This window comes from Pelecanus crispus, chromosome 1 (genome assembly GCF_030463565.1).
Source record: "Pelecanus crispus isolate bPelCri1 chromosome 1, bPelCri1.pri, whole genome shotgun sequence".
Classification (NCBI taxonomy): Eukaryota; Metazoa; Chordata; class Aves; order Pelecaniformes; family Pelecanidae; genus Pelecanus; species Pelecanus crispus.
The window spans coordinates 109,354,492-109,369,229 of NC_134643.1; the positions used below are offsets into that span (position 1 = coordinate 109,354,492).

General features: G+C 36.4%; 1 protein-coding gene across 2 annotated transcripts in view; it reads right to left on the bottom strand.

The window, feature by feature from the left end:
- Nucleotides 1-14,313, bottom strand: part of CADM2 (cell adhesion molecule 2) — a 130,385-nt gene extending 116,072 nt beyond the window's left edge. For both annotated transcript variants that reach the window (XM_075716123.1, XM_075716115.1), the window contains exons 1-3: nt 14,274-14,313; nt 11,121-11,258; nt 4,987-5,157 (exon numbers count right to left, since the gene is read on the bottom strand). In XM_075716123.1, coding sequence (XP_075572238.1) covers nt 4,987-5,157; nt 11,121-11,258; nt 14,274-14,313 — 349 coding nt within the window. The remainder of the gene's footprint in view (nt 1-4,986; nt 5,158-11,120; nt 11,259-14,273) is intronic.
- Between the last annotated feature and the right edge of the window lie 425 nt (nt 14,314-14,738).

Genomic DNA, 14,738 nt, shown 5'->3' on the forward strand with positions numbered 1-14,738 from the left:
CTGCCTAATTTTAAAGTCAAGTTCGGACGTTCATTGCAAAAGACTCTAATAACAACCCACAAATGAAGAAACAGCCTATTACACAAACGTTGCTGGAATAGCCTGAAGAAGCAAGTTAGCTGATGGCTATAGACTTGTCAGACTGACAATTCACTGCACATCTGTGTCTGCCAATATAGAATTTACTCAAAATTGCCTCTCTAGACACTTCTTCACATAACACATATTTAGCTTATTAGTGCTGTCATTTGGGAGTGTGGTCAGCTTTTGAGCAAAATCTCACTGAGTCCGTTAGCATGGATCACATCACAGCTGCCATTTTAGAATCAGGATGATTAGGTTTGAAGTTCAAATGATTTGATTTCACTTTAAAGCTTCAAAAGCAGCCTCTGGGGCAGACTTACACAATTAATTTTTACTGAGGTCTGCTGGGTAATTTACTGGAGTCAGAGAATCTTCAGTAAGGTAAGGTAATTACCACTGGGTAATTTTATGGCACTCTGTTTAGTAGGAAGCAATGTGTTGGCTGGCTTCTGCTCAGATAAGACCTAGAGGAAAGTGAAGATGCTGCTTCCGGGAAACAACATGTGTCCGAGACATTGAGGAGGGATGAGCGGAATTCACTCACTTCCCACATGTGGGCCAGAAGTTGTACTTGCCCTCAAAATGTCTTTTCAGTAGTGTGCATAAGGACTTACAGTATACGATCTTGTAAATATCGTACTGAGAAGCTTTCAAAATTGAAGTACTGCACCTGTGATTCTTTAATACAGGAACAAAGAATGCATTCTTAGTTTAGTTTGAACGCAGAAGTAGACAATGAAAAGAAATATCCCTTTGAGATTTGTATTTATCACTTACAAGAAGCACTTCCTAATAATCAGTGGCAGCTAGGCTGACAAGCAAACTTCAGAGCAAAGCCACAGGGGATACAAGTCTATTTTAGGTTTACTGTTGACAGTAAGGGTCAGAGGAAAAATAAACTCAGCAAGCAGTGTCATGCTACCACAAACCTCTGCTGGCCAAGGAGAAACTAAATTACGGCCCAACCTTTCAGCGCAACAGAAAGACCTGGGCAATTGGGCTGCCCTGCAGTGCACAGGGCATGACATACAGATGAACAGGATTAAGCACAAGTGAGACATAACATAAATTAGTGATAAATAAAGCTCAAAAGATTGGAGGAGCTAATTATCCCACAGTCTGGAGTGGGGTACAGTATGCTTACCCCAACAGCATCCCTATTATTTATTTTAATATTTGAAGTCTGCAAAATTAATCTGGAAAGCCCTGTGAAAACAAGGACTGATCATGGTCGTCTTCAAGATAACCTTCTTTTGGTCAAGCTATAAATAATACAGGTATTATCTACCTCTGGATCTAACCATTGAAAAAAAAGAAAAGAGCTGCAGAAGGACTCAGACATTATTTCTATTACCCACAAAGATATATATTAAAAGAAAAAAAACTTTTATCTTAAAAGTTTAGTCCTCAGCTTCATTTCATGTACTGTAATACTACTGGGGAAAGCTGAGTTGATTGCTCTATCACACTAATAAAAGCTAAGATTTGTGTAAGGGGAAGAAGAGGGAATAAAGTATATTCCATATTGCTATCACTGCTGATGGCATTACTGGCTTTCATTTTGTTAAGTTTACTTCCTATTAGAGCTGATGATAAAAGCAGCTGTGTGGACTCATAAGTACCTCTATCTACATCTCTCCATGGACTCATTAAAAATATCTGTTTCATATAGTCTCATCGTCTAGGACAGATTTAATTTTATTCAATCTTTCACTAGGCATAAATAAAAACCTGTCATTCCAACCATTGCATTGTTTTCCTTTTTCTCTACCTATCATCCACTGGATGCAAACACAATCCTGTAATTCCTACTGTTCTGTTGTTTTCCTTTTCTTTGTTTTTTTTTTTTTGTTGTTGTTTTGATGAAGCCACAAATATTTTGTCCATTGTCAGGGGCTAATTGCTTGAAACAAAGCAGACTTTTTTACTTTAAAGCATAATTATACAGGACAGAACTGGCTAGACAATTGATTATTGCCCTTTTTTTCTAACATGATGATACACTGATAATTCATAAGGAGCATCCATATACCACAGATAAAATTCTTCAGATTTTAGGAAGGTGTTTAAAAACCAAGTGCAGTTCTAGTGGGTGATGCTCAATCATTGTGCATCCATTCTCTGCCAAACTGATGCTCATCTATGCTGTTCTGTTTGACCATTTTAATGTACTTGCTTATCATTCTCCCATAGCTCCCTGCTCATCTGAATTACCCCTGGGTCATTCAGAATAAGCGCCCTATGGAGCAATGCCATACTACTTGGTTGCGTTTTTGGAGTCTACAGGACATCGGATTAAGAAATTCTCCTGACTTTTCTCATGGGGCCCCATAATTCATCTGTTTTGTCAGCACTATTTTTGAACTGCTGTCAGGTGGCACTGAGGATATATTTGGTCAGCTCACATTGGGTCCTGTGAGCATGCCTCATTAATACAAATAGGTTCTCTCTTATATGTTTGAACTCTTATCGATTGATGGAAAAAAGTCAGCAGCTTCCAGTGACTGCACAATACCCAAGATGATGGTGAGCAATACCAGGAGAATAAAATCAAGGGACCCAGTTCCAGTGCGATGTGCTCCATTCAGAGTCTTTGGGATTGCTCTAGTAAATCATCCTTCTCCTTTTTTTCCTTCAAGGCTCTCTGCTGAACCACATCATTATTTCCCTGAATCTCCTTCTCTTTTTATGCAGTTTCCTTTAGAATCTCGCCCAGTCTAAGACTTCTGAGTATGTTGACCATGGAGATGTAGGTGGTAAGGAAAAGGACAGTAATAGCCTGTTCTTAGTCTCCTTGTCACTGGTAATAAAATACTGCTTTGTCCATGGTTTTAAATGGTATTTCCATCCTCTCTTCTAAACTCAAGCTTCTTTTGGCAGATTTCTCGCTTCTCTTTCCATGTATAATGAGTCTATACTAGTGCTGGAGAGTATTAAATTGATTGGTGGAAAATTAATGGAGCAAGCAGGAATGATAGAGAATAATTACTTGTCCATTGTGGCTTTTGATAAGTTGGCAGTCTGAGGGGGCAGTAACATAAAGCATATTAGTAATTGTAAAGGCCCAGCGCAGTCTGTCCTTCTTAGAGAACTTCGGTGGACCCGCAGAAGAGAGAGAAGGGTCTTGTTCAAAACAAGAAGCAAAACACATGGAGGAAGATGCACCCCTCTGCTATTTAGCAAGGTAGTGTCTTGCTACCTAGGGTGCAAATCGGAAGGAAACAAAAAAATATTCAAGAAGCTTTACATATGAAAAGCCACAGAAAGGCTTCTTTGCCTTATGATCTTATGATGCTCATGCAGACCAGAACCCTGCCTTTTCCTTGAATCAATTTACATTGCAGCCACTGTGACACAGTTTAAACCTCGTATAGCTGTCCTGTTTCTGTATGTACTGTTTCATTCAATTTGGTTCATCTCCTGTAGTGCCAACATCTTGAGCCAGGGCACTGAAGGAAGAGCAAGCAATTTGGAAGTGAAGGCATGGGCCAGCTGATGGTTACAGGATTTAGAATTGAAGGAAATAAAGCTGTTAAGGAGTCATGTCTCTAGTACAGATGCCATTTGAACATGTTAGAGGAGGCAGGTTTTTAATAGCCATTTGGTGAAGAAAGGCTTTGATCTTCCTCAGTAAAATGATGGGTAGAATGTTTCAGAAAAAAGTTCTTTTCAGTACATATTACTTATGGATGCTAATCCACATCCTCCTAATTTTCAGGCTTTTTTTGCAGATGGCATTTTTAGCAATGCTGTCTGCTTCTATGCATGGAGTGATTTTGCCATTACTGCATTTTATGTGTGCCACGAGTCTTAGATACTTATAGAAAAATCCCTGTTTAGAAACAAGTTATATATGCCAGCATTCCTTGACATGGTATCTCGGGAACTAGTTGCAGTTACTGGAAGCTTGTCTGCTTTATGGACAAGCTTGTCTGCTTTGTAGCAGGTTGATTACACCTACCCTAGAAACAGATTAATGAATGGTCTCTCCCCTTCACCTGGTCTGACAGTATTTTGCAGATGCCTGTTTTTGCTAGCTGGCAATCAAAAGTACAAGTGTTCTGCAGAAATCCAAAGAGCTGTATGCTGGAGAATGGTGGGTATAATGCAAGTGAATATGAAAATGTCATCTGATGGTAAAAACTTGTTCTTCTGAGTGTCTCACAGTTTATAAGTGAAAAAAAAAAAAACAACCCTGGCTCCAAGGACAACATGACTTCAGAGCAGGGCACATAGATATATAGGCAGGTTCATTCAACTTTGAAACAATGCACTGTGGAAAACATCAAGTTTACAGAAATCCTATTTGAAAAAATAAGCCAATATATAGAGAAACAAAACAACTGAAGTTTGGAGTATCTAGAGTAACATCCTGTATAGACAAGGCCTAAAAAATAAATTCTAAAGGGCTTTTCCTCCTGGACTTGTATTATTAACAGCATTACACAGAGTTTCATTAGCAGGATTCAAAGTTATTGAGGCAACCTGCTGTGAACTTTACTTCTTCATACCCTTGTTTCAAGTTTCTAGATACTTTCAAGAAAAATTGTGAAGTAGTATGATTTTGAATTTTAAGAACTCTTTCACATTGCTACAATGATAAACAAGACAAATGCATTTCCTCTCTGCCATTTCTTAAAGCAAACCAGGAACTCAGTCCCACAGTGTTTTTGCTGGTAAAGCTCTCATTAAACTTTTTAGAGTTACTCCTGTAAAACAAACAAACAAACAAACAAAAACCCCAGGCAACCAAACAAATACAAACCAGAGAAGTTGGCTAAAAGAAAGACGTTATCTATCCACACAATACCACAGATTTTTTATAATTTTCCCACAATAGAAACTCGGAAACAAAACAAAGCAAAACTATAAAAGCAAGCATATATAATATGTATTACTTACAGTGTATTTCTAGAACCTGCATTGCTATCTGAGGTGTAGAGTTTAGGGACTCATGATCTACTCTGCAACTTACAACTGCACCATCATCATTGCGATCTGCTAGGAAATCCAGTGTGCTGCTGACTGTGAATGTTTTACGATTTGCATCTTCTTCTTTTAAATATTTAACATCTGAAAGAAAAAATAAACAAACAATTTGCTCTCCAATATTTTTAGGAAAAGTAGTCCAGCACCAGACAGATAAATTATCTATCACACTTGTTGAAAAAACATGTCTTTCATATCTGTATTGATCTCTTTAAAACAAAAGTAGTTAGACTGTACTTATTCCTCAGTTTGGTCTGATTGTCAGAGCAGGAGATATATATTGAAAATGAAAATTTTAAAATTGGTTACCTGATATGTACTCAGATGGAAATTCCTTTCATCATTGTCTTTTATATGTTTAGGTCCAAATTTGATATAAAGTTTCTCTGCAGTTCATTAGGAAAAAAGGGGTCTCCTCCCACCCTCACTTTCCTTTAAGTATTCACAGTGTCACTAAATATTAAATTTTCTAAGTCTATGGTTATAATCTCTCATAGTAATGCAACACATGGATATTACTGGACTGAGGGCTGCATGCATGTAGTCACATTAATCCTGTGCTTACTTTATTCATTGCTTATTTTGTTGTTTGTCTAGAATTATGCTAATTTATTAATTAAAGTAAACCAAAGTATAGCTATCAATGGTGACGAACAACTGTAAATAGAGCATGTCATAGTATTTAATGGAGTCTACAGACAAGTCCCAAGAAGACTGGAAATAAAATTACTTCAAAGTGACCTTCCACTCACTGCTTTATATCATGCTAAATTGGCCTACTGCTTTTGTGCAGATTCAGTTAACAATCTCTTTGACGGTTTTCAGCCTAGATACTAGAGTATCTGAGAGCCTACAGCTATGCTTAAGTAGTATTCAACTCAGCTCAAGTTTAAGGTTCAAATTCAGAAAGTTTGTTGTAGAACATACATGTTAGATCAGAACTGAAGATCCAAAAGACAGAGCATTTATCTTAAAAAGTTTTAATGTATTAACTGCAACATGAGATCTTCTTACACATACTTTAGAATTGTTTTACTTGGTTCCCAACTACTTCTAATACTTATTGATTTTAATTTATTTCACCAAAATAGTAAGCTTGTTATATTGATTTGTTACAATGAAAGCTTTAAAAGACGTATATAAATACAGAAACATATATATTAAATTACACTGAGATTCCGTATGTCCTCTGAGTCCTAAAAAAAGAAAGAGTGAGAGGTTTCAGTTTTACAAATGATACTAAATCCCATTAGAGAAAAAGATGACCTAAATAAAATTTCCATGAAATATCAATTTTAGAAAGCAAATCTTAAATGGCTTAAGCTACATCTTTTTAGATTAAAAATACCTCTGAAATCAGAAAGGTCATCTTTTTCATTGCCTCCAGATAGATGAAGACACCATGTAGTTATACAAGTTCCATTTTTCCCTAAGAAATAATTATTTCTTCTATACAAGCATTTTTCTGCCTGTTGGTTGCTAAGCTTTAAAAGATTTTAATTTCTGCCACAGTGACTATTAATATTTAGGGATCAGTAGGTGAGAGAAATATTGGCCAGGGCTAAAGCAAAGTTATTACAATCAAACAACAAATGGCTCCACTAATATTTAAAGCAAACACATGAGATTTTGTTCCCAGAGTTAGGTTTCCAAATTTAATAATAAGCACCTATATAGATAGCCTTCAGCTTATAAGTAATGTACACATCCCTTTGCTTGCTGACTTCAGGTGGAGGACAGACAGCTCCTGAAAACATCAATAACTTTAATATCAGTCAGAGGTTGTGGATGCTTAATCCTTTAGAAAAACAAAAGCCATTAATTTCCTAAATGGATGTTTAGAAGCCTTTCTCTAGACATCTATTGTTTGGAAGACTTCAGCTCTTAGAGTTAATTACCTCTGTAAAAAGGATGGTGATACTATTCTATAAACTGCTAACATTCTCATCAACAGAAATACTTAGCTTGTCCACTTTACCAGCTCTATCTTTTTTGATGTTTCTTCATAGCAAAATGAAGGTGTGATTGTAATATATGCTAACTGAATGTAAGCCCACCTGTATGTAAGAGCAGTGGAGATCAGGTACTAGATGTATTACCATATGCTAGCATTCAGAATATTTACCCTGTTTTTTTACAGAATTTTAAAATATATTTACTGTAGTCCATTCTGTCATTTATTTTCTTGCTACTCCTCTCTCTTCTAAATACCCCCTTGAAAACAGGTTAAAAAAAAAAAGATTTATTACAGAGACACTTTCCCTGGAAATCACTATAATGAAACAGGTTGGGAGGTAACTAGATAGAAAGTAGCTTTATAGAGGAAGAACTGGGGGGCTCTTGAGGACAAGTTGAACATTAGTCAATGGTGTGCCTTTACAGGGTTGAAAACTAAAAACTAACTGCCCTGCATTAATAGTAGCATAGCCAGCAAGTCAAGGGAAGTGATTCTTCTGCCCTATTCAGCACTTACGTGGCTGCATCTAGAGTACCAGGCCCAGTTCTGGGCTTTGTCATACAAGAAAGATGTCGACAAACCCAAACGGGTTCAGCCAAAAGCCATAGAGATGGTCAGTGGCAGGAGCATAAAATGTACAAGGACAACTTAAGATAGTTGGGTTTGTTCAACCTGAGGAAGAGAACACTAAAACCACATCAAACTGCTGCCTTCAAGTACCTAATGCATGGTCATACAGACGAAAAAGCCAGAGTCCTCTGAGAGGCATACAGCAAAAGTTGAGGGGCAATGAACACAAATTACACCAAGGCAAATTCTGATTACGTATCATGAAATGTCTACATATAATGAAAATTCTCCACAATAATTGCTTTCAGATATTGAAATATCTAGCCCAGATAGACTATGGAATCTCCATCCTTGGAGATTTTTCAAAATTGAATTAGAATCATAGAATCGTTTAGGTTGGAAAAGACCTTTAAGATCATCCAGTCCAACCATTAATTGGAGAAGACCTTTAGCAACCTGGTCTAACCTTTGAACAGAGACTGGGCCATATGAAATCTAGAGGCCAACTATGGGCCCACTTCTATGACTGTATCAGGTGCACAAACATATTCTTGTATTAACTAATACAAGTTTATATCTCATAAGTATAGATGTTTGATAGTGGAAATAATAAACAGAAATGATAGAATGTCTATCATTCGTTGCTCATTGTCAGCTATTTATAAAAGCATATACTTGTAACAACCGTATAGAAACACTCATCTTCTAAAAAGACAGTTTTGCTGGTTTTACAAGGCATATATAATTTTTGTTTACATTTAAAAACAAGTTCTGCCATGAAATGGCCTTATTATCTAAAAAATTTTCATTTCATTTTAGAGGTTTATCAAGACAAAAAGTTCAGTGCCTTTCTGAATTCCTTGTATATACTAAAAATATATAATCTAACTCAAAATGTCTTAATCTGTTGCAACAAAACAAACTGATATTATCTTACTTATTTTTGAAGCCAAATTTTTCTAGGGGAAAAAAAAAAAAGAAAATCCATTAAAAAATATTCCTGAAACCTAAAAATATTTGTTTGTATGTAATATTGTTGAAAGAGCATGTAACAAATTTTGTTGAAAAAATAGATAATTTTTAAAATGAAAATTATGTATTTAGCTTCTCTGATATTTTTGCTTTTAATAATCTTCCAGAAATGTCACCAGAATGCTAAACTGCAGATTGGTGTGTTAATTTGGTGCATATATGAGAGACAGAAGGCTAAAGTAAAAGGTATGGTACTCAGTGCTTCACATTCAGTCTCTCTCATTACTAACACTTACTCTATCAAACAGTATTCCTTTACCAAATGATGATTCCTATTTTGAGTAATAGCTATGGAGCTACAATTTTAGAATGGCTTTTTCCCCTTTGGAGCAACTCTGAACTCTATGCATCATTTATATTCTTTTGCACCATGTATAATACACTGTAACACAATTGGATTTACTGGTGCTAGACAGACAAACTCCTAACCTTTAATGTCAGCTGCATTAGCATATAATTTCATATCTATTTTCTCAGATTTATCATTTCACCTTTTACAGTGCACAAAGCTAATGTAACTTCTGCTGATGCCACTGCAAACCGGTTAGGTTATTTTATTTCCAACCTTTGTGAAATGGCAATGTGCTCTTCAGAAGACCTAGAAAACTAAACTGAAATGAACGTGCTCAGTACTTTCCTCTCATTTCTCTTTTTTTCCCCCTTTACTGTTCTTTTTCACACATCTTTTTTGTTCCTTCCCCACTCCCTTTTTTAAAAGGCACCGCTTTAAGAACTGTTGAGAAGAGCATTAAAGAGTCAAATCACCAAATTGCTTGCTTGGCTTCAATTACATGTCAGCTGAAAGAAAGGCAAAGTTACTACACTAAGATTTTAAAATATAATTTTTAAAATACCATCTTTTCAGATGTGTTGCCTTGCTGTTAGGCAAACTGTATTAGTGGTTCTCTTAAAGTATTGACATTGCTTAGAGTGATTTTCAATTTTTACGTGTCTTGAACATATATATTTATCCCATCATCTTTTCTGGATGACAGAATCTGTGCTGTGCCATGTGTGTTAGCTGTGATGTTAAATTCTTCTTTTTAATTACATTTGATGAGGCGCTACTTTTCTTTCAGCAATTTCCTCAAATTTCCCAGTGGCTGGAAAGAATGGTAGTGCATTTCCTCATTTTCTATCCTTGTTACACATGCTCAAACACCCTTCAAATTATTCCAGCCTAAAATTCCTGTCTCTTTCAACACTATTCTGATTTTCATCAGAAACCTGAAGACACTTCTAGAATGGACTGGGTTCCTTGGACAATCAACTGCAATCTCCTTTATTTACCAATTTTATATCACACCTTTGGTTGTGTACATTGAACTGTGGTAGAAAATAGTAAAGGAAGATTAATGGATTCTGTAATTAGTGCTGAAACTTCGCTTGAGGCAGTTTATAGAGCTAACAAAAACCACAGTGTCAGACAAATATGAAGCAAAGCAGATAAAAGTTGGGTTTGTTTTTTTTTTAAAAAAAAGCTACACAGAAAGGGTGGATTTTGATTTATTTATTGATTTGGTCTTATAGCGGAATGAATAGAGGTGACATGAATAAATACCAATACCTTATCCTTTTTATTCATCTACTCTAGAATGGGCACCTCAGTTGGCTGTAGTAGATGTGACTAAGTCTTCTGTTACAGGAATCTGTTTTTTTTTTTTTTTTTTAAATATCCTGACATTTATGAGAATATGGACTAGAAAAATAAGTTTCAAGTAAAGAACACAAAAAGTGAAAGACAGAAGAGAAGTAAATAGCTTATATGCAACTCTTGCCTATCTCACTGCCTCCTCAAAGGCAAATCCTTGCTTTCACCTTCGCTTTTAGTCACCCAATGACTTTTCACTTACAGCAGACTTTGTCCAACTCCCCCTGTGAAGTTCTCCTCATCCCCTTTGAAGCCTATCTTCTCCTGGCTCTTCACCACACACTCTCAGCACCCTTGCCTCAGCTGCAGGTTCCCAGATGAGATTCCCTCAGTTGCTACATCCTGACTCTTCCTCACCAGAGCAGGCTCCATAGCTCCCCCATGGGAAGCACAATCTCCTGTCTCCTCCAGGTGGTTCTGCCTCACCCCATCACTTTACTTTGAGGAGTGTAACATAAAACTGACAATTGACTAAATCAGACATATGTCATATTAGAAAGGCAAAAAGAAATGAAAAGGTAAAATAACATGGGTGAGTGGTACAGCTGTGATAACAACAATCCATAAAACATTCCTTTATGAAGCATCACAGTTGAGTTTATCATGCTAAACAGAGTTCAGAGGAATTCAAAACATCAGTTTTTACCATTTGAAGAAAAAAAAAAGATAGTTATATGACCACTCCAGTAATTTACAATCAGTTCCTTATCTACTTTCTATCACTGATTCATTTAACAAATACTTTGAAACTTTACAAATATGAATTAAAAAATATAATTCTAAATAATGTATAGTTTTGACAATTGGACCAAATAACATCAAAGTCCTTTTAAATACCTTTAACTTCTTTGTCGTTCTTGAACCATCTGATATCAGCTGCTGGTTTACTACCAGACGTCTTGCAAGTTAGCTGCATCCTCTCCCCCTCCATAACTGGTGAGGTAAATCCAGTAATTTGTGGCTTCTCGGGAACACCTAACAAACAAGCAAGTAAAATGTCTCTGATAGTATCAGTTGCTGACATAAATATATGACCAACTTAAAGTTCACTTCTTCATATACTCTTCTTCTTGTTTAACCCAGCAGGCAGCTAAACACCACACAGCTGCTTGCTCACCCTCCCCCCCACCCTGGTGGCATGGGAGAAAGAAACAGGGAAAAAAACCAGAAAACGCATGGCTGAGATAGAGACAGCTTAATAGGACAGCAAAGGAAGATATAATAATAATAACAATAAAAGAATATACAAAACAAGTGATGCACAATGCAATTGCTCACCACCCACTGACCAATACCCAGCCAGTCCCCAAGCAGCAATCACTGCCCTCTGACCAACTCCCCCCAGTTTATATACTGAGCATGACGTCACATGGTATGGAGTAGCTCTTTGGCCAATTTGGGTCAGCTGTCCTGGCTGTGCCCCCTCCCAGTTTCTTGTGCACCTGGCAGAGCATGGGAAGCTGAAAAGTGCTTGACCAGTGTAAGCAGTACTTAGCAGCAACTAAACCATCAGTGTGTTACCAGCATTCTTCTCCTACTAAATCCAAAACACAGCACTATGCCACCTACTAGAAAGAAAATTAACTCTATCCCAGCTGAAACCAGGACAACTCTAAATTCTGGAAACAAAGTAATTAGTTCTTTGCCTTCTATCAGAACTGAATGATCAATGAATCCTGCTTCCTATTGCAAATAAACTGTCAGTCTGAACTGTAGCTGATTCTATAGAATTAAAGAGAAATTATCTAGGTTTTTAAGGGAAACAGATTGTATTTTAAAGTGTCTTATCTACATATATTCTGCATGCAGGTCTAGTCTGACTTGCTATTATAAGGTTTAAACTGATCTTCACAGCCAGCAGGATGACAAAGTACATTAGAAGTACAGCTGTGAAAATAAAATGTAACTGGCAACAAAAAGTTGAACTGTTATAAGTTCAGAACAGATGTTTAAGCATGAATTATGAAGATTTTAATACAAAATCCAGGGGAAAGGGAGGATGAAAATAAATACAGGAGTTAATTTATCTTCAGAGAACACATAATCAAAAAACCAACAGGTATAATCACAATTCCATTGGCTGTGGAGAATTCTACAGCTGAATCCAAGTTCTTTGGAGGAGGTCATGTGATCATGACATACTATACACATAGTATTAAATTTGGAAATAGTTGTTTTTCAATGAACCATGGAAGATTTAAAAAAAAAAAAATATGAAGAGAATTGGGAGAAATTTGATCACTACATGTAAAAATCCATCTGACTTCCAAAACCACAAGAATAACTTATTTTAAAGTGATACTGATGACTGTAATTTTAAAATCTCTGAAAATGTCATTGTTATAACTTGCATCTGCAGTGCTTTGTTGCATTCATATTTGTGGCTAGATAAAGGGATCAGTCACAGTAATTGATCCTGTGCCCTGTATTTCACAATTTGGTTTGTTTACGTCTCTCTTCCAAAGTGACAGATTAGGTACATAAAAAAACAAGCAGCAGTACCTATCACATAGTACATTTCTGTAATAAATCTACTCCTCTCAGGACAGAAGATGGTGTCTACTATAATACCTTGACACTTAAATCTTCTAATCCGTAACAGAGCAGTCAATAAAGAGATTATTAGTACATAAAAGGATAGTTTATCTGATTAAAAGATGTAATGGAAAATATCCCGTTCTCAGATAGAAAGTGTTCCAAGACTTTAAAATGTTACTTTGAAATAGAAAATTACAAATATAAAATTAAAAGACAGGCATCTTAAACCTTGCAGCTTGCTTTCTTGGAAGGTGAGTAGCTGGTGTTGGGAAAATTTCATTAAATCCTCCCCCAAAATGAAGATAAAAATAAAAGGATCGTGAAAGATCAAGTTACTTTAGTTATTAAATATTGCCTAGATGGTTTTTTGTCTTTGTAACAGCCTTCTACATCTCTCTGCCATTTAAAAGGTTGAACTGGTCTACTCATCTATTGTTTAGATCATGAGATGCCTCTCTACAGAAAAGAAGATTAACCGTAGGCAGCTGTTTTTCCAGAATATTCTGCTTTGAGTGGGTATTTTTTTGTCCTTAATGGCAAACTTGTGAAGATTTTTGTAAAATAGTCTCACAGGGACTGAATGGGAGATGTATTTCATATCCTATGCACAAAACCAATTCCCTGGCTGGAATAATGTGAATATTACTGGTGCAGAGAACATCTTACATTAGTCCTATTAAATTCAACTGTCTGCCTGTCTACATATAAAAATAAAACAAAAAGAAAGAAAGAGTCGAGTTCAGGGACGGAAAGAGGAGAAAAGAATAAAAATCAATCTCTAAAATCATATAACCTCTTAGGTAGGCAGGTGTGTTTCAATGAACTATAGCAATTTCAGCTGATTGGGCTACTGACATTCGCAGAATCATATAAAGCTTCGAGCAGAAACTTTATTTCCTGGGCATCTCTCAAAATCTATTGCTTTTCTATGTGTATCTATAACCTTTGGTGAAAACAGCAGAGCATTTAGAGGATAAAGCATAAAAGAAGCAGCAAACCCAGTGAAAATATGCACTTTATAGACAAAAAAAGAAAGCAGAATGAGCCAAGAAAATGCACAGCTAAGGCAAAACGATAAAGCTCTAAAGCCCGTTTTGATTTCATGCTTTCTGATTTTCTCCCCTTTGCCCTATACAATACATTGTTAGGAGATGAACACATGCACCTTCTTCGCACTCCTGGTGTTTGGGATGTAGAGGTTATGCCTGTTTTATGGAGCACTCATACCGTGGTATTTGTGTGCCCCCTAATTCATTATCCTGCCACAGTGCAAATAGTAAGAGGCATGTTATTTTTCAGCATAGCAATATGAAACGATAAACTTCAGGGAAACAATGTCAGACATTTACATGTATCTTCTGCCAAGCTTTAGAAAAGTTCATACTTATCATAATTTGCCAAAGCCTGAGAAGTTTAACACTTGCTTCTTTATGCTCAGCTATTTATACTTACCGAGAACAGTAAGAAAAGCCTTGGAAGTTTTGACAGGCATAGTAAATAAAGAGCAGGTGTACTGCCCTTCATCCGACAGAGACACATCACTGACACTGATACTCAGTTCGTGCCATGAAGCTCGGACCAGCTCAATTCTGTTGTCCCTCAGAGCTGAAAAACAAAAATTCATGTTATAAGGTGGGGAACAGCACATTTAAAAAAGTGTGGTATGTTATACAAGAGGCTTTATGATGTAGCCTAGTGAAATCATGCCCTAGAATACAGGGATATGGACACAGTTGTCTTTATGCATAGTAGTTTCTTTTCTCTGTGGAATAAAGTACAAGAGTTCACCAGGTTTCTAAATAGTGTACTGAGTGACTTGTAATGTATATAAACCTAGAAATTAAGGCACTTTAGTTACCTTTGATCCTTCTCTGAAAAAAACCAACATTGACTCTGATTTCTGCCCCCTAACAGCTT